Here is a 20,849-nt window from a genome sequence, read left to right as displayed (position 1 = left end):
ATTATTGAGGAGCTGTTGCTGCTGAGCCTCAGCATGTGCTTGGCCTTGGAGGGGCTTGGAGAAACCTGGATTTAAATACATTTGCTGGAGGACACTACCTAAGGAAACTGGGCTGGAGAAGAACCCCCCTTTCACTGAAGAGTGTCACAGGGAAGCTGATTGGAGACAGCTGTCCTTGGACATTGTGAGTAGGACCCTTTACCTAGGACTCCAGATGTGCCCCCCCTTTGCCTGCAGAAACATTCAAGGCTGTACCCAGGGCCGTGGATAAGGGGGTACCACCAGTCCTCCTGTACGGGGCCCAGGCCAGCAGGGGGGCCCAGGCAGCTGGGTGAATTGGATGTGGGCAGGGAGGGTGATCGACACAGTGGGGGGCTATTACTGGAACCGATCCCCTGTAGGACTCTCTCTGCAGCAACTGAAAGCTGGCTTCTTCTCCTCTCTGTCCCGCGGGCAGCTGCTGCAGAGAGAGCCCTACAGGGTATCAGTTCCAGTAATTGCCCCCTGCCACACCCATCACCCTCCCTTTGCATCATACGTTTCCCCTGTGTGCCCCCACCACCACAGTGCTACCAGCTTCCCTCCTCCTTTTCACCAACATCTGCGAGCACACAATAGGATCTTTAAGGATGGAGAGTGGGGGAAGGGCCCGGTAAATATGTCACATTTACCAGCCCCTTTGTTTCCTGAATGAACACAATGAGTGATCGGTATTAATCACTCACTGTGTTCATTCATAACTGAAGCATAGTAAACAGTGTTTTTTTTTTTTTTTTTAAGGGGGTAGGGCCCTGTCAGGTTGGCTGTATGGGGCCCCGTGTTTTCTATCAGCAGCCCTGGCTGTACCTGTTTTTTGTGTTTTTGGTTTATCTTGCACCTGCATCCCTCTCTCCTGTTCAATTACAACAATAAATCTACAAAAAGGCACCCCTAGAGTGAGCCTGTGTTTGTCGGTGTGCTTTGGAACTGGTACCTCTGTCTGGGAGCCTCTGAACATGTAAGGGAGACCTGGGCATTTCCAGTGGACCTTTCAGAGGTTAGCGCTACATGAGCAAAAACCACTTGCTTACCTATCTCCATTTCTATCCATTGGTTTTATACTTCTTCCTGCCCAAAGTTGTACCTTGTGCCTCATTATTAGGGCCGCTTCCACTTTGTGCTCCCTATGGAGGAATGGCTCCTGGTTTTGTCTCCTCCCTGTGTAGTATACAGAAGAAGAGCAGTGGTGCGCTGTTATGTATGAATTTTTTTTGGTGGGACCGGCTGCACAGCACCCGGTCAGCAACCCGCCTACAGCCATTGATTGGCAGCTATGAAGATAGCTGCTCTACATTGCACAGCACTGTCCACCGCAAGCAAACCACATTATTTCCCCCTAGGAAACATATTGGATGTGATGTGAACCGCCTGCCTAGATCCTCCCCATGACTCCCAGGCACAGTCCATTTCACTAAAGGAGAACGATGATGTAACAAGCAAGAAAAACCTGAATTACCATTAAAAAATGTAAAGGGTCAATACACCTGTATGTCTTCCACAAGTCCCAGTAGTTAACAATAAACTTAGAAGCTTTTAAAAGTCTTCAATAACGCAGCTGTCATACCTGGGGGCTATGTGCGTCCCAACGGTAAACTATCCTTTTAAAAGGTTTTTCTTTTGGGTGGGGAATGAAAAAAAAAAAAAGACCTGATTCCCCTGTCCACACATTGGCACATTTGATATGGATGGGGGAATCACTCCTGCTATGCTATTGTGTTCTGGGGAAGACTCCCTGCCATCAGAACACATTGGTCTGTGTTGCTGGCTATAGCCAGCGGCACTGATCGTTCGGGAAAAAAATGACAGGCTCAGGGGCGGATTGACAACTCATGGGGCCCCCGGGCAATAGGGTATCATGGGGCCCCTGTGTCCTTGCCCAAACTCAAAAAAGCCTTTGAAAAAGGTACCAGGGGCATCTCATGGGGCCCCCTACTGACCCTGGGCCCTCGGGCAGTGCCCAAGTTTCCAAATGGTCAGTCCGCCACTGGACAGGCTGGTTGTACAGAAGTCGATCGGTAGACCAGTCACATGAAAAGCAAATCCCTGTTTATTTATTTCAAATGTATTGAGTGAAAATTCTTTCCTTTAGTATATCAGACCACCTGTGTGTAGGGAAAGGACTGTTGGGGGATGTAGTTCTGGGGACATGTCTGCATCAATATGAACTAACCTCCTAGCAGCTGCCCCAGCAAAAATTTTACAAGCAAGATAATGGCATCACAGAGTAATGTTTCTCGCTACAGGTACAAGTTTATAAACCTCTGTTATGAAATATGAACAAAGCAGATCCCTCTATAGTGTGTGCTTGTCTCAATCCAGAAACATAAAAACAATATGTTGCGCTCCTTCTTTGAATATTAAATCAATACATATTTCCAATAAATATATAAAAAAATCAATATTAATAAACTTGTGTAAAACAGAAAATCATGTGAAATCAAAATGTCACCCCGTGCTCATCATACAGAAAACTATATAATATAAAAAATATATAAAAATTAATCAGTCATCAATGAAAAAAATATATGTGACTTTTCCCAGTGAATCGAATCAATAATTCCAGGTGACTTCCTTAATGAGTATAAGATGTGCGCTCACCTTCAGATAAGCAGTATAGGAGTAAGATCCCAGCAGGAGTAGGAGACGGGAAGCAGCCTGAGAGGGACCCACCACTCTTCATTTGGTGCAACAAACATCAGTCCCATTGAGTGGACAAAAAGCGTTATTAGCCTGTTACAGGCTAATCTGGAGGTGGGCGCACATCTTATACTCACTAAGGAAGTCACCTGGAATTATTCATTTGATTTGAATCACTGGGAAAAGTCACATATATTTTTTTCATTGAAGACTGATTCATTTTTATATATTTTTTATATTATATTTATTTTTTTGTATGATGAGCACGGGATAACATTTTGATTTCACATGATTTTCTGTTTTTCACAAGTTTATTAATATTGATTTTTTTATACATTTATTGGAAATATGTATTGATTTAATATTCAAAGAAGGAGCGCAACATGTTGTTTTTATGTTTTTGAATTATTTGCACATTTAAAGAGGATATGTTGTATGTTTGCGATCCTGTAATAGCAGTGAGTGGCTCGCAAGTTACATTTTTGTTTTTATTTGTCTCAATCCAGAGCACTAAGTGTAATTTCTGTCTGCTGCCTCCTTTCTCTGCTATATGCACTTCTGACAAGTTTTCCTAACAAAAGGTGACAGGGGAGGGAGCTCCTCAGTGATTGACAGCCTCAGCTTTGTTCCTGTGTGCTGTGTGAGGGAGGTGTGTCCCTTCCCACCACTCTGTAGAGCGTAAGTTCAGATCCCCACCCCCTGCGTTTTGAAACCTCAGACAAGCTGTATAAACTCTGCACTTTGAACAGCTGTAGAGAGGAGAGGCTGCAGATAAACAGGTACAACTTATGTAGAGGTTTTGTTTCATCTCTGTGTATGACCTGAGGTGACTTCATTGGGTATATGTCAGGGTTTACAACCATTATAAGTTGATCAGTTGGGCTAAGTTTTAAATTTAGGGGGTTAAGTCCTAAAGGGACAGGTTTTGAGCTGTTGGTAAAATATTGGATTTCTCATCACTGTCTGTTCCAATGACAACAGTCACCAGGACAAATAGAGAGGGTAAAAATCCCAAGGATACAGACTACACTAAAAACTGAATGAAAGGGGTGTAACCACTGTCAAAGTAAGGAAAAAAAAGATTTGGCTTGTCTAATCTCCTCTGGCAAGGTATATTCACCTATCCATGCTCTTTCGTTGCCTCTCTGCTGGAGGAGTCCACCCTGGGTAAGATTTATGGTCGCCATGATGCCATGTCAAGGTGTAGCATTTGGCATGACCAGCGTCACATGGGAGAGGTCACATGCTCCTTCATACCCAGAAGACCCAAAAAAGGAGCTTGGATTGGTGAGTATAACTTATTATGGGTGGGCTATCAGTAGACACTGTCATTGTTATGAATGGCAAAAATATCAGCGTCCCTATAAAACTAATAAAGGCTGGATACTGATGACTGTTCCTTGGATTCCAGGTTCCAGAAGCTGGAGAAATGGCGAAAACCTTTCTATGACGTGCTACAGGGTTATGAGAACGCCTCTATCCTCCTCCCTGCCTTCTACAACACCCGCAACACAGATGTGTCCATTCGAGTCAAGTACGTCTTGGATGACTTTGAGACCCAGCAGTCTGTCTACTATTTCCATCCCCAGTATCTCATCAACGTCTCCCGTTTCTGGCTTATCCAAGGTGTGCGTGCGAAACGCATCAGCAGCGGACTGATCCTGGTGACAGCTGCTCTGGAGCTGTGTGATGAGGTCCACCTCTATGGATTTTGGGGTTTCCCCATGAATCCCTCGGGGATCTTTATTACCCACCACTACTATGACAACGTGAAGCCTCGACCAGGCTTCCATGCCATGCCTTCGGAGATCTTCAACTTCATTCATATGCACAGTAAGGGCATTTTACGCGTACACACGGGCATGTGCAGCTAGGAGTCCATCTTTGCACATGCCACGAATATGCCGCTTGTGGAACTGAAATTATGCAATAATTGATTTGAGCAAACTTCATAGGATAAGGCCTCCAGGTGGTCTGGCTCTCGCCAGCACTGCTATCTAAGACTTGCATCAGTGTTAAAGATAATAGAAAAGCCAAACAGAAAATAATGCATCGCCATCAGCACTGGTTGGACAGCTACAAATCGACAAAGCACATAAGACAACATAGCACACACTGTATGTACCAGCATCTGCCATGAAAGCTTTTAAGATACCATGTCAGGATAGGAAAGGGAAAGACAATAATGAGGAAGTACAATTCCAAAATCATTGTTTTATTACCCAACTTTTGGATTTTTTTTTACAGCATTACTCTACTCTTTGGCAAATTTCATAATATAAGGTGGGGCAGTGAAATAACCATCTTTAAAAGCAGAATGTAATATACTATATATGGGCCAATGTTTGTGGGCATCTGATCATCATATCTATATGAGCTTGTTGGACATCCCATTCCAAAACCATGACCACTAATAAGGAGTTTACCCCCTCCCCTCCATGGGTGGCTATAATAGCCTCCACTGTACTGGGAAGGGTTTTCATAAGAGTTTGGAGTATGTCTGTGTGAATTTGTGCCCGTTCAGCCAAAAGAGAATTTGTTTCGTCAGGTGAGAAGACCTAGCTCACAATTGGCATACCAGTCCAGCCCAAAGGTGTTCAGTAGTATTGACGTCAGGTCACTCAATTTCCTTCAAATCAAATCATGTCTTTATGGAGCTGACTTTGCGTACAAGGGCACAGTCATACTGGAACAGAAAAAGACCTTCTTCAAACTGGTCGGAAGTGCACAATTGTCTGTTATGTCTTTGTGTGCTATATACCATTAACAATACCCTTCAATGTGAAGGTTCTCATTTATCCAGGTCATGGTATGTCTAGTAGTAGTTATTCACATTCAAGTGGACTTTGTCTATAATGTTGAAGACGTTTCATAGCTTAGCCAAGCCACTTTTTCAGTTCTAACGAGTGTCAGGAAAATACCCCAGCATTTATATCTACACATGGAGCACCAACACCTCAATCCAATCATCATTAAAAAGTATCAAGGCAGATGTTGATTGTCCAAGAGCAGAATGAGAGGTGTGAAGGTTGTGATACCACCTTGAACTGCATAGGTGTTAATCCAATGAGTCTCCAATTCACGCCTTTGGCCACATGAATCAAAGGGTATACACTTATGTAGAATTCCTGAAAAAGTTGCAATACATCTTCGACATTACAGAACAAGTACAGTTGAATATGAGTAACTGCTACTAGCAGTACCATTCAATGGAAACACTAGAACTCAAACACTTTCGTCCACAAATGTTTGGCCACATATAGTACTCCTTATGTTTTTCCCATGCACTTTTCAGCGAAGATAAAACTCTGCACAGCATTCTAACTATTATGTTTATTGAGTTTACAAAGTTTGCTTGCTACCAAATTAAAATAGTAGGTGCAGGGCTTTTATATGCTAGCTCAAAGCCCTGGTTTAAGGGTCAGTCTACCCAAAACTGATATTTCAGAGTTTGGTAGATACTAAAGAATTAAACCCTCTGACAGTTTATTATATCTCAAGGACTAGGGAGATCCTGGGCCTGCACACCTGATGTGGTCATTATTAAGGGCTCCCACCATTCCTGCTGGGTATCTTCATTTAATTTATATTCTGGAGAATGTAACAGGTAGGGTCGGAATTTGCAAAAGTGAGTAGGAACACCCAAAGTGTCCAGAACAACTGAATCAGGAATTACAACAGGGAGGTTGAAGTATCCAAGTCCATACCAAGAATTACGACAGGGAGGTTGAAGTATCCAAGTCCATACCAAGAATTACGACAGGGAGGTTGAAGTATCCAAGTCCATACCAAGAATTACGACAGGGAGGTTGAAGTATCCAAGTCCATACCAAGAATTACGACAGGGAGGTTGAAGTATCCAAGTCCATACCAAGAATTACGACAGGGAGGTTGATGTATCTAAGACCATACCAGGAATTACGACAGGGAGGTAGAAGTATCCAAGACCATACCAGGAATTACGACGGGGAGGTTGAAGTATCCAAGACCATACCAGGAATTACAACAGGGAGGCTGAAGTATCTAAGACCATACCAGGAATTACGAAAGGGAGGTTGAAGTATCCAAGACCATACCAGGAATTACAACAGGGAGGTTGAAGTATCCTAGACCATACCAGGAATTACGAAAGGGAGGTTGAAGTATCCATGACCATACCAGGCATTACGACAGGGAGGTTGAAGTATCCAAGACCATACCAGGAAGTACGACGGGGAGGTTGAAGTATCCAAGACTATACCAGGAATTACGACGGGGAGGTTGAAGTATCCAAGACCATATCAGGAATTACGACGGGGAGGTTGAAGTATCCAAGACCATACCAGGAATTACGACATGGAGGGAGAAGTATCCAAGACCATACCAGGAATTACGACGGGGAGGTAGAAGTATCCAAGACCATACCAGGAATTACGACGGGGAGGTAGAAGTATCCAAGACCATACCAGGAATTACGACGGGGAGGTTGAAGTATCCAAGACCATACCAGGAATTACGACGGGGAGGTTGAAGTATCCAAGACCATACCAGGAATTACGACGGGGAGGTTGAAGTATCCAAGACCATACCAGGAATTACGACGGGGAGGTTGAAGTATCCAAGACCATACCAGGAATTACGACGGGGAGGTTGAAGTATCCAAGACCATACCAGGAATTACGACGGGGAGGTTGAAGTATCCAAGACCATACCAGGAATTACGACGGGGAGGTTGAAGTATCCAAGACCATACCAGGAATTACGACAGGGAGGTTGAAGTATCCAAGACCATACCAGGAAGTACGACAGGGAGGTTGAAGTATCCAAGACCATACCAGGAATTACGACAGGGGGGTTGAAGTATCTAAGACCATACCAGGAATTACGAAAGGGGGGTTGAAGTATCCAAGACCATACCAGGAATTACAACAGGGAGGTTGAAGTATCCTAGACCATACCAGAAATTACGACAGGGAGGTTGAAGTGTCCATGACCATACCAGGCATTACGACAGGGAGGTTGAAGTATCAAAGACCATACCAGGAATTACGATAGGGAGCTTGAAGTATCCAAGACTATACCAGGAATTACGACAGGGAGGTTGAAGTATCCAAGACCATACCAGGAATTACGACGGGGAGGTTGAAGTATCCAAGACCATACCAGGAATTACAACAGGGAGCTTGAAGTATCCAAACCATACTGGCCAACCTACCATTTAGTACTTGAGTGGCCCTCAGAACCCAGCAGCCAGTATTGAGAGTGAAAAGGGCTATAAAGATAGCGACCTCTAGCAGTCTTGAGTAAAATGTCCTCAGCTGTCTCTATCCTGCAGCAGGTCTCTAGTCTCCAACCACTCCTGTAATACATCCACAGTCTTTGACCGTCTCTTGAAGGGTGTCCACAGCCTCTGACATTCCTCTGTAGCATTATATACTAAATATTATGTATGGGCCCTTGGTGATGTCATTAGCCACAGCTGAGCCCCCCCCCCCCCCCCAATACCTCACAAATTGACCACCATTGAACCAAGACATAAGTAGTCAGATGTTGGCACCAACCACCTACAACAAAAATATCACTTTTGCATTGACTGACCCTTAAAGGCATGCACCTCCACAACTGCAGAACACTACTATGCACCGGTGCAGGGTGTTTATTCAAAACAGCATGCTGCAGTCTGACCGCAGTACCACATGCGATTTTTAAAATGCATGAGAAAAAAACACAATTAAAACCTCTTTTAAATATTCTACAAGCAAACAGGCGCATCTGAGAATTGCACTTGAAGGAAACTTTAGTCTGTTTAATGTTTTTTTTAACTACACGGGTGAAACTGATCAAATGTAAATATTCATGTGTGTTAATGTAAAAACCTTGTAGTGTAATACTATCTATGTACATGGGAACAGCCATATTCTATATGCCATTAAATGGGAGCATCTATAGACCATAATACAGTAAAGGGTGATACACCAAGCATGTGAACAATGTGAACGTTCCATCAGAAAATAACATTGTAATATTAACTATAGTTACCTTTTAAATTGCATGCTGAGCAAGCGCAAAAATTGGCAACGGGTGCCCAGGTAACAAACTAAAAATCACTGCAGACAAGTGCAGACCCCCCCTTCCCCATCCCGCTTCACTGGCAGTAGGCAATGCTGGCACAGTTCTCATTGGAGGAGGGGGGCGCTTAGTCCGTGCAGAAATGAAAAAACACAATATGTCATTGAAACTATCTATGAATCTGATTCTTTCGCCTTCTTGCATTGGGTGAAATTTCACAAAAAATATCAGCAAGGAGCCTCAAATGCTGGAACTATGTCTATGCCATCATCATAGGTGCAGAAAGTGGACCTGTGTATCCATGTACAAGTACGGGTCATTTTGTGAAACCTATACTACCGGCATGTAGAGGAGGGGTCTTTTTTATTGGTTCTTTTATTTGGGGGTGGATAGAAAACCTGTGAGCATAAAAAACATATGGATCTGTTATTTATTCTGTACTGTGGGCAGGGCCGTGGATGAGGGGGTACCACCAGTCCTCCTGTACGGGGCCCAGGCCAGCAGGGGGGCCTAGGCAGCTGGGTGAGTTGGATGTGGGCAGGGAGGGTGATCGGCACGGCTGGTGGGCAATTACTGGAACCGAACCCCTGTATGGCTCTCTCTCTGCAGCAGCTGAAAACCAGCGGGAGGGAGAGGAGAAGAAGCCCGTTTTCAGCCGGCTTTCAGCTTCCCCCAACGATAATCAGACATTTGGGAGGCATCAGCTGCCATACCACCCTCTGATAAGCGATCAATACACTCAGCACTGCCCCCTTGTGAAAGAGCCCTAAAGGAAACCTGCTATAAGAGAAATACCTAAGACCCCCCAACCCCCATATTTCACCTGGAATGGCTCTCTCTCTGCAGCAGCTGAAAGCCAGCAGGAGGGAGAGGAGAAGAAGCCGGATTTCAGCTGCTGCAGAGAGAGCCATACAGGGGATCTGTTCCAGTAATTGTCCCCTCACCACACCCGTCACCCTCCCTGTGCACCATACATTTCCCTCTGCTGCCTATGCCCCCCCTGCAGTGCTGCCGGCTTCCCTCCTCTCCTCATTGGCAGCTGCAAGCACACAGTAGAATTCTTCAGGATGGAGAGCAGAGGAAGGGTCTGGTAAAATATGTCACATCAGCTGCTTCCTTCCCTGAATGAACACAGTGAATGATCAGTACCTGTCACTCACTGTGTTCATTCATAACTGAAGCATAATAAACTGTGTACTTTTTTTTAGGGGGGGCCTGTCAGGTTGGTTGTATGGGGCCCCATGGTTTCTAACAGCAGCCCTGACTGTGGGTATATATCTGATTTCCTGTAGTGCTTCCTGAGACCCCCCCAAATAAACTAGGTATGTGAATTTTGACCATCTCCCTTAGACTTTGGCTCTGACCTAGCCTCTCTTACTACATGTGCCAACTTATTGGTAAGAGAGATTTGTCCATCAACATGATAGGCCAATTGTGAAGTGGATGGGGTGGGCCAGAGCTGGAAGTCACAGCATTTGGTCATTGATCAGAGGACCATGATTTCTAGCATCCCACCATGCCTTACAGGGAAGCAGGGCCAGATAACTTGGGGTAGGCAACAAATGCAGCTGCCTTGGGCGCTTCAGCAGAAGGGAGCACAAAAAGGGCAGGATGTGCAACCTATGCTGCATGAGTTGTTCATAGCTCATAGTGGGTTGCACTTTGGCCTTTTTGCCTTGGGTGCTTAAGGACCTTCTCCCGGTACTGCAGGGGAGGGTGCCTGCTATGCAAATTAGGCAGTGGCTTCATATGTTTGTTATGTCCATAGGTATATGTCAGGTCAAGTCAACCTGACCTGGCATAAAATGATTTACATCAGTATAGAAGTTCAGGAGCTTTAGTAGTGCATGTTCCTGTGAAGTCCCTTGGATCTTTTGGAGAAGGCTGTATGCAACTTCTGCCAAAGTCAGATTAAGCCCCACACCTTCACATTACTAAGCCCTGCCCCTGAAGATCCCATTATGTCTGATTGTCATGCTAATTCTGTTACTTCAATTGTCCCTGAATCGCTGATCGGGACAAGTATGGAGTCAGTGAAATCAGAGCAAAGTCAAACTTTCTCATCTGCACACATCTACCAGGCCAGAGATTCACAAATTGTGCAAGGCAAAGGATTGGTCAGACAACTGGCATTTCCAGATGAAATATGGGGGTTGGGGGGTCTTAGGTATTTCTCTTATAGCAGGTTTCCTTTAGGGTTCTTTCACAATAGGGCAGTGCTGAGTGTATTGATCGCTTATCAGAGGGCGGTAGGGCAGCTGATGCCTCCCAAATGTCTGATTATCGTTGGGGGAAGCTTTTTTTTAATTTTCAAGGGGGATGTTTTGAAATATCTCTCCGCAGACAAAAGCCAAGCGTTTGGCTTGTGGTTGCACCCCGCTGCCATTGACCCTATAGGGCGAGTTTGAATCTGCAAGCCAAGTTAAAATTGCAGCAGAAGCAAAAACATTGAGGCTCCTGGGCATCTGGCTGCAATTGTAGAATTTTCATGGGCAGTCTGATTTTATGGTGTCTTGGCCACCCATGTGAAAGGAGCCTTTTTAAGGGCGCGTTTACTCCAGAATGCGGGGCAGGAATGGCATGTTGCGTGTTTCCTGCATCGCATGAGAACATGCTGCCTTTGCCAATGGCACCCCATAGACATCCAGCAAAGTCCATAGTACTGGTGTAGGGTGATGCAGTTTTTAAAAGTAGTGCCTGCCTTACTTTTGGCAAATTCCCGTGCATTTAGCAGCCCGTTCCAATGAATACACTGTAAATAACGGAACACGCAAGAATGTACAAAAAAGCATGCGTTCTAGTGTGAACGCCATTGGCCCCAATTATTTGTAGCCCCTACATATCACATCTGGGCTGTATTTCTAGTACTGGAGCAATGTACTAAGGTGGAAATAAAATCTCCTTCTCCTTGTATAAAGTAACAAAAGAATTATAAGTTCGACTGAGTAAAGAACATGTGAAAAGCAATAAGCAGTCAACTGATGCAAAAAGCAGCCAGCAGACAACCATAGCAGCCACTCCAATGTGCTAAAGTCCAACTTAAGATGGGCTGGTGTGGTCATCTGCAGGGTCTTTGAAGTGCATTATTAATGTAAAGGTTTGCGTTTGCATCCAATAACCATGTCAAACTGCATACACTACAAAAGAATTTGGTCAAACGTTTACCTTGGTTCCATTTTGTAGATCAGCCATTTTCATCCAGGGCTCCATGGAACCCTAGGGTTCCTCCAAAGATTGCCGGCAGTTCCTTGAGCTGTAGCTAATTGACCTCCCATTCGCAGGCTCCTTCACAGATCCAGGTCCACCGCCATTTGGCAGAGACAGTAGCATGGCACCAATCATTAAAGCTGTCTGGGTGGCATTCTAGCCATCACTGTAAAGGGGCATTCTTCCCTTGGCCACCAATATACAGGGCATTTTTCTAATGACCCCCATTGGACTAATCCTAGCAGAGGTTCCCTGAGATGTGAAAAAAATCATTTCATGGGTTCCTCCAGGGTAAAAAGGTGGAAGGGGAAAGGCTGCAGTAAATACTGAAGGCCATGATGGTGTAGCACCTGCTGCCATTTTTAAAAACCTGCTAGATTGTGTATGGTCACATGCTCAGTCTCAGAGCTGTATGGAATTCTGCATCCCTATAGATGTGAGTTTCCTGTTCTCATCGGAATTTAAAGCTAAAGTTTAAACTGCCTATATTTTGCCTTGCCTGGTTCCTCCTTTCCTCCCTCATCAACATGCTAATTAAATTTATTAATAAAACCTGTTTTCATTACATGCCTTATTTTAAACCCAGCCACCTCATCATTGGGTCTCTGTGCTTCTCTAAATAATGAAGGTAGATCACGGCTGGTGGGAGAGGTCGGCTGGGTACTGTACATAGCTTTCTGAAAACTGGGGTAACCCCCACATGTGATGCTGAGCCTCAATGATCAAAAACTGAAATCCTTTGAATGCAAGGCGTGGGCCAGAGACAGTCAGGCTGGGGGAGGAAAGGGCTAGAAGATGATGGACATCCAGCCTGAAGATGAAGTGTGTCCATTGTCCATAGAAATGGTTGCAGCCAATCGAAGGTTTCAGAAAGATTTTTCAACATTATGTGATTAAAAATGTACCTCGTGGGCTGGGCCTTCTGGAAAAGTGAAATCTAATTGGCTGCTCTGGCCATTTGCACCTGTTGACTGGGCTTTACTCTTCCTATATAAGGTGTAACCATGGGGGAACTTTTTCGAAGCACTGTGTTCTACTAAACAAACTAATGCAAACCACATTGCTGTGATCTCTTCTGGTTTTTATGTCTTTTTTGAATTGACAGTATTTTTCTTTAGCAGACATTTATTTTCAGAGGTTTATTTTTGTATTCGATTGTTATGGTTTCTTTGCTAGCTATATGGTTCTGTTCAAGAAGAGGAGGGGTGCTCGTCTGTTCCGGCGAAAAATTTTCCGTTCAGTCAGATGAAATATATAATGCCGATTTTATTTTTGGAATATAAAAATAAAATATAGAATGCCATTTACAAATAGATTCATGACACAGTCAAGGACTCTCAAAAGTACTTTGTTCAAGCTGTGAAATTGCAATAGGCTTTGCTAACTGTCCTTTTTGTGTGAATGACGTCCAAAATGAGTAAATGAAGAAGTTGTACGCTGTGTAGTTGTTCATCAACACTGGGTAATAGAACTACAGGGAAAATGGTAAATCAGTTTACGCAGGGGTTCTGTTCTCCCATGGGTAGCTCCAAATGGGTGGAGGTCTTTACCACCACCCCCAAAAAGTGATCCACGGTGAAATGCTTTTTAGAAATGGCAGTCTGAAGGTGTTCAGGAGGCATACTGCTGCCTCCTGAATGCCTTTCTTTTTTTAAGCCCAAAAGGGTTTTACATTGCAATACCATGCTGAAAGCTTTTGGCACATGGTTGCGGCACGGTCCCATTGACTTCAATGGGTGCATTTGGCAGGCCGAATACCGAGTGGCCTTCGCCTCACCACAAAGCATTGCACTCATGTGAATGGACCTGAGCATCCGCCTTGTAAATTTGTCCATAGGTGGTAAAAACGCAGATCAACTGCCTGTTTTTACTGCTCCTTTGCCACCTGGATGAATTGAGCCTTATACAAGTCACTTGCAGCACTGGGGTGGGGCACAGACCTAGAACAAGCAGGGTAAGCAGCAAAACCTGAAAAGCTTATGTTTTCCTGTATGCTTGTTCTAGGTCACCAGGGTTCAGGAATATGGCTATTTGAGGCATTGGATTTGGCTTGTCTTTGATTCATGGTTGAAGAAGGTCACTCACATTCATATTGGGTGCTATGGCAGTCTTAAGACTACTCTTAGCAGAAACAGGGCCCCCATAGCTAAGGGACCCAGAATTTGCAATCTTGGCATAGAAAAGATAAGATCACCGCACCAAGGAGCCATGAATCCCAAACTCTTTATTACTGGTGTTATTCCTTATGAGGAGACATAAAACGGCCAGTGCGTTTTGGGGGCTCAAAGATTTTCCCCCTTCTCCAGGGCTCAAATATTATATGTAGTTAGGAGGACTCAAAAATGGCTCAGTCACCAGAAGTCATTACTTCAAGAGTGCCCAGGAACAGTATAGGAACAGCACAATCAGTACTGTTCCTGGTCCTTTCTACAGCTAGTCTCCAAATAATGGCTTCTGAGGACTGTGCCATTTTTGAGTCCTCCTGACTACATATAATATTTGATCTTTGAAGAAGGGGGAGATCTGTGAACCCTTGAAATGTGTTTATTCTCCATATAATGACTTTTGGTGACTGTGCTGTTTTTGAATCCTCCTAACTACATATAATATTTGAGCCCTGAAGAAGGGGGGGGGGGGGTATCGTTGAGCCTCCAAAATGCATTTGATGATCATGTGATCTTGTTATGAATGATTACCTAGAAGTATTTGGGAAACATCTACATTTTGGGGGCTCAAAGATCTCCAGGAGGAAACCCAGTCTAATGTCCATGGTTTCCAGACTTCAGGCAGTCATTGCCAGTAAAGGATTCTCAACAAAATATTACAAATGAACATTTTATTTATGATTATATTCATTTGTCCAATTACTTTTGGTCCCTTGAAAACGAAGGGATGGCTACTCTTAAGAGCTGTAATTCCTAAACCCTTCCTCCAATTTGGATGTACATACCCTCAAATTAAACCTGAGAGTGTGCACTTTCAGCCCATATCTATTATAGAACTATGGCTTGAATATGTTTTGGTAAATACCTAAAAAAAAACTAAAATTGTGCCTGTGTCCAAATATATATGGACCTAACTGTATAATAGCAGTCTTTTGCAAAGCACAGCTAACCCACAGGAAAGCTGCAGGTCCTCTGCGCACCTAACGATTCAGCAGTGGGATCGATCGCGTGCAAAGCATGTGATAGTCTGCAGTAGTGAAGAGTGGTGTCAGCTTTCCAAACGGTGTGGAGAACTTGCTGAAAAGAACAGAGGTGCTTTGGCATAAAATCATTTCCATATATTTCAAAAGTGTATTTAGTGGAGTTCAGCTTTTAAGAAAGTAAAAGCAAATATATTTTTCCTATGCAGTGAGGTTGTGCCTGCAGTACATGGCATTCTTGTTTTTGTCTAGGGGTTCAGATAGCAGAGCTATACTTACCTAATTTGTCGATCAGTCCCGGGACAAGGTCATCCGTCGCCCAGGGCAATGAAGCAAAACTCCTCAGTTTAGGGCAGAGGCCTCCAAACTCTCTAAACAAAGGGCCAGTTTACTGTCCTTCAGATTTTGAGGGGGCTGGACCACGGCCAGTGTAAGGAGAAAATGCCCTTGCATCAATGGGAGTAAAAAATGCCCCATCATTGGCATTAATGGGAACAATAAAGCCCCATTGTTGGTGTCAGTGGGAGGAATAGTGCCCCATCACTGGTGTCAGTGGGAAGAATAGTAACCCACCATTGGTGCCAGTGGGAGGAACAGTGCCCCATCATTGGTATCAGTGGGAAGAATAGTGTCCCATCATTGATGTCAGTGAGAGGAATAGTGCCCCATCATTGGTGTCAGTGGGAAGAATAGTGCCCCATCATTGGTATCAGTGGGAGGAATAGTGCCCCATCATTGGTATCAGTGGGATGAATAGTGCCCCATCATTGGTATCAGTGGGAGGAATAGTGCCCCATCATTGGTATCAGTGGAAGGAATAGTGCACCATCATTGGTGTCAGTGGGAGGAATAGTGCCCCATCATTGGTATCAGTGGGAGGAATAGTGCCCCATCATTGGTGTCAGTGGGAGGAATAGTGCCCCATCATTGGTGTCAGTGGGAGGATTAATGCCCCATCATTGGTGTCAGTGGGAGGAATAGTGCCCCATCATTGGTGTCAGTGGGAGGATTAATGCCCCATCATTGGTGTCAGTGGGAGGAATAGTGTCCCATCATTGGTGTCAGTGGGAGGAATAGTGCCCCATCATTGGTGTCAGTGGGAGGAATAGTGCACCATCATTGGTGTCAGTGGGAGGAATAGTGCCCCATCATTGGTGTCAGTGGGAGGAACAGTGTCCCATCATTGGTATCAGTGTGAGGAATCTGTCCCCCGGGCCACAGTTTGGAGACCACTGGTTTAGGGGATGCTACCCCCCCAGCAGTCATCCCCTTGTCAAAATGCCTTGTATCAGAAAGAGCTCACTGGCCCCCCCATCCATGCAGTAAACTGGTGTGCCCAGGGCAGCCGAACCTCCTGCCCACCCCTTGTTCCTGCCTTGTCTTCGATCCTCAGACCGCAAGACCGGTCCCTGCCTCTCCTGCCCCCTGCATGCTAGCAATCCTGTGTATGGACTGTTCCTGACATCATCATGCCCATAGATTGACTTTGGGTGTGAGGATGGCAGGAACAGTCCACCGCTGGACGTGGGGGAATGCTGTTTTCCGGAGGATCGAAGGATCAGGTAAGTATAGTCTTTCTGTGTACCCCTGGACAAAACAAGCAGTTATCCCATGCAGTGCAGGCACAGCCCCACTGCATGGGAGAAAAAATGGAGTTCTGCTTTAATTCCAGTGTTAAAGATTGGTTAAAGAATAATTCCAGGCATCGGCATATTATACATAGTTACCTTGATCCGGCTTGGACCAATGTAGTTATCTATATGACATACCTGGCTGATGTTGTTAGACGTTGAAAATGACTGAAGTTGACACCACTACTCCAGTGATCTCCACTTGCTTCCAGGTCCTGTGCTGATAAGCTGCTCTCCTGCATTTTGACCACAGGAGGTAAGCCGCTCAGCACAGGTGCCATTAAGTGTGTTTTGCATTCTTTAAATGAATGCAAACAGTTTTGTGATTGGATGAGGTGAAGAAGCAGAGCAGTGACCTCATGCTCTCCACCTTGTCCAATCAGAGAACGCTTTGCATTCATTCAGCAATGGATGGTGCCTGTGCTGAGCAGCCAACCTCCTGTGTGCAGGCTAACGGGTCAGCACAAGACCCAGAAACAAGTGGAGATCACTGGAATAGCGGTGTCAACTTCAGTCATATTCAGCTTCCAGGGGCATCAGCCAGGTATGTTATGTAGATAGTTACACCGGTTGAAGCTGGACCAATGGAACTACACCGATCAGCCATACTATTATAACCACCCACCATAGACCTCCGAAGGTATGCTGTGATATTGGGCACCAAGCTGTCAGTAGCAGGGCCTTTTAAGTCCTGTAAGTCGCGAGGTGGGGCCTCCATGGATTGGACTTGTTTTCTCAGCACATCCCAAACATGTTTGATGGATTGAGATCTGGAGAAGTTGGAGGTTTTGAAGTCAACACCTCAAACTTTTTATTGTGTTCCCCAACCATTGTTGAATTCGTCTGACCAGGTCACCTTCTTCCATTGCTCCATGGTTCAGTTCTGATGCTCACATACCAATTGTAGACGCTATTGGCTGTGGTGACGGGTCAGCATGGGCACCCTGACTGGTCTGTGGCTACACTGCAAACTGCGATGCACTGTGTGTTCTGACACCTTTCTATCAGAACCAGCATTAACTCTTTTTTTAAGCAATTTGAGCTTCAGTAGCTCTTCTGTTGGATCGGACTATATGGGCCAGCCTTTGCTGCCCACGTACATCAATGTGCCTTGGCTGCCCATGATCCTGTCGTCCGTTTTCCTTCCTTGGACCACTTTTGGTCATTCCTGATCACTGCAGACCAGGAACATCCCACAAAAGCTGTAGTTTTGGAGTTGCTCTAACCCAGTCATCCAGCTATTACAATTTGACCCTTGTCAAAGTCCCTCAATTCCTTACACTTGCACATTTTTTTCTGTTTTCAACTTCAGGGACAACATGTTCACTTGCTGCCTAATATATCCCACTTTCAGATGCCCTTTTGATGAAATAATCATTGATTTTCACTTTACCTGTCGTTGGTCATAATGTTAGGGCTGAGCAGTGTATGTATTCCATGCCAATTCCTGGAATTATTCTTTAAAAAAGAACTCCGCCAAGCCATAGAAGAACTGCACCTATGCACCCAAAGCAGTGCTCATACATCCCCGCCCTCCAGGATGTGTCTGTTGCTGTCATATTCAGGGTGCAGGGCATACATTCCCTGACAATTAGCACAGTTGGTCTATACTGACCTGAGCTACTTCAAAGTTTGTCTCTTGAAACAGATCTGGGTATTCCTTGAAAGCCATCTCATCATGGTGCGGTCTTTATTGTCTGGTGCTTGTTTGCCAACAGGCGACTGAAGCAGCAAATCCCAAAAATGGGATTATGACAATTGAACAGGGGCATACTGACAACTCATAGGGCCCCTGGGCAATAGAGGGATCATGGGGCCCCTGTGTCCTCACCCACACTTAAACCACACCCAAAAAAGCCGATGAAAGGAGCTAGGGGCATCTCATGGGGCCTCCTAATGACCCTGGGCCCTCGGGCAGTGCCTGAGTGCCGAATGGTCAGTCCGCCCCTGCAATTGAACCATGAGGGTGGCTGTTAGGGAGTGCTCAAAGAGTAACTTGAACTTGTTGGATCTTCTAAAAGACGACAAGGGACCCTTTTGGGGAAAAAAGGTTGGTGGGTTCAGAGAAGATTACAGAATGAGGGCCTAAAACCCACTTGGTAGAATATTTGTACTGGACCAGAATTGCAAGGTCATAAATCACAGCTAATATTTCTAGTCATGTCACCTGGCATGATGGGTGTCAATTGAATTGGTGACATGGGTGTCCTCCATCTGATGTCCGCTTTATGTAACGTCTGACTGTACGGCCTGAGACCAGTGTTGTAGTCTTTGTTCTGAGATGAGCCTATATTGATGTAAGCCATACAATGCAGACTGTGATCAGGGTAATCCTCTACTGTCACTGTGGTCAGAGGGGACTTGTATGTGTGATTCTATTGGACTATGAAAGGATGAAAATAAAGACATAAATGATAAATAAAAATTGTATGTGTTGACTTTTTTCGTGTTTTTAGATTGTTTTATTGGACATACATTCTTTTTTTAGATATAAATGTGGATGTGATCAACTTAACATGTAGAACCTGATCGATGTGTGTTAAAACGACTTGTTCCTGTTCATGGTTTTTAAAGCGTCCCTTTTAGGGGGAAAGAAAATCCTAAAGTGGTGGTCAGAAACCATGACAATTATGATGTACCCCTCAATTGCTGCCAGCTTCAGGCCCCACCCACTGCCTTTCAGACCTCAGATCAAAGCGATAAAAGGCAATGCAGAGCCAAGGGAAGTTCTAGGTTCCTCCACAGTTCTTATGCTCACATTGTTTACTACTGACTCCTGCACTTTGCTTTACTTACACATGACCTCTGAACTCTGTTTTACATAATACTGACCTCTACACTTTGTGTACTTACTCCTGACCCCTGCATTTTGCTTTACATACTACTGACCTCTGTGTTACTTACCCTTGACCCCTGCACTCCGTGTAACATACTACTGACCTCTGTGATACTTTCCCTTGACACCTGTGCTTTGTGTAACATACTACTGACCTTTGAAATACTTACCCTTGACCCCTGCGCTATGTGTAAAATACTACTGACCTCTAAACTCTGCGTTACATACCCCTGACCCCTGCTCTATGTATAACATACTACTGACCTCTGAACTCTGCATTACTTACTCTTGACCCCTGCGCTATGTATAACATACTACTGACCTCTAAACTCTGCGTTACATACCCCTGCACTATGTATAACATACTACTGAACTCTACATTACTTACTCTTGACCCCTGCGCTATGTATAACATACTACTGACCTCTGAGCTCTGCATTACTTACTCTTGACCCCTGCGCTATGTATAACATACTACTGACCTCTGAACTCTACATTACTTACTCTTGACCCTTGTGCTATGTATAACATACTACTGACCTCTGAACTCTGTATTACTTACTCTTGACCCCTGCACTATGTGTACCATAATATTGACCTCTAAACTCTGCGTTACATACCCTGCGCTATGTATAACATACTACTGACCTCTGCGTTACATACCCTGCGCTATGTATAACATACTACTGACCTCTGAACTCTGCGTTACATACCCCTGCGCTATGTATAACATAATACTGACCTCTGCACTCTGCGTTACATACCCCTGCGCTATGTATAACATACTACTGACCTCTGAACTCTGCATTACTTACTCTTGACCCCGGAAATTTGTGTAACATAATACTGACCTCTAAACTCTGTGATGCTTCCTTGACCCCTGCGCTATGTGTAAAATACTACTGACCTCTGAACTCTGTGATAATTACCCTTGACCCCTGCACTATGCTACTACTGACCTCTGAAAATTGTGTTAAGTACTTCTGGCCCCTGCACTACGTGTAACATACTACTGACCTCTGAACTCTGTGATTATTACGCTTGATCCCTGCACTATGTGTAAAATACTACTGACCTCTGAACACTGTGTTACTTACCCTGGACCCGTGCACTATGTTTAACATATTACTGACCTCTAAACTCTGTGATACTTCCTTGACCCCTGCGCTATGTGTAGCATACTACTGACCTGTAAACTCTGTGATACTTCTTTGACCCCTGCGCTATGTGTAACATACTACTGACCTCTCAACTCGGTGATAATTACCCTTGAGCCCTGCGCTATGTATAACATACTACTACTGAC

At 44.6% G+C, this 20,849-nt stretch overlaps 1 protein-coding gene across 2 annotated transcripts in view; it reads left to right on the top strand.

Moving 5' to 3' along the window:
* Positions 1-19,132, top strand: part of ST8SIA5 (ST8 alpha-N-acetyl-neuraminide alpha-2,8-sialyltransferase 5) — a 120,067-nt gene extending 100,935 nt beyond the window's left edge. For both annotated transcript variants that reach the window (XM_089662529.1, XM_089662528.1), the window contains one exon: positions 4,088-19,132. In XM_089662529.1, coding sequence (XP_089518655.1) covers positions 4,088-4,550 — 463 coding nt within the window. In that variant the 3' untranslated portion in view covers positions 4,551-19,132. The remainder of the gene's footprint in view (positions 1-4,087) is intronic.
* Positions 19,133-20,849: the final 1,717 nt, after the last annotated feature.

The sequence above is a fragment of the Staurois parvus genome, unplaced genomic scaffold (genome assembly GCF_062004578.1).
Source record: "Staurois parvus isolate SC_StPar_1 unplaced genomic scaffold, SC_StPar_1.0 ptg001489l, whole genome shotgun sequence".
NCBI lineage: Eukaryota > Metazoa > Chordata > Amphibia > Anura > Ranidae > Staurois > Staurois parvus.
Note: the sequence above shows the minus strand (reverse complement) of the source record. Positions and strands in the feature narration are given on the sequence as shown.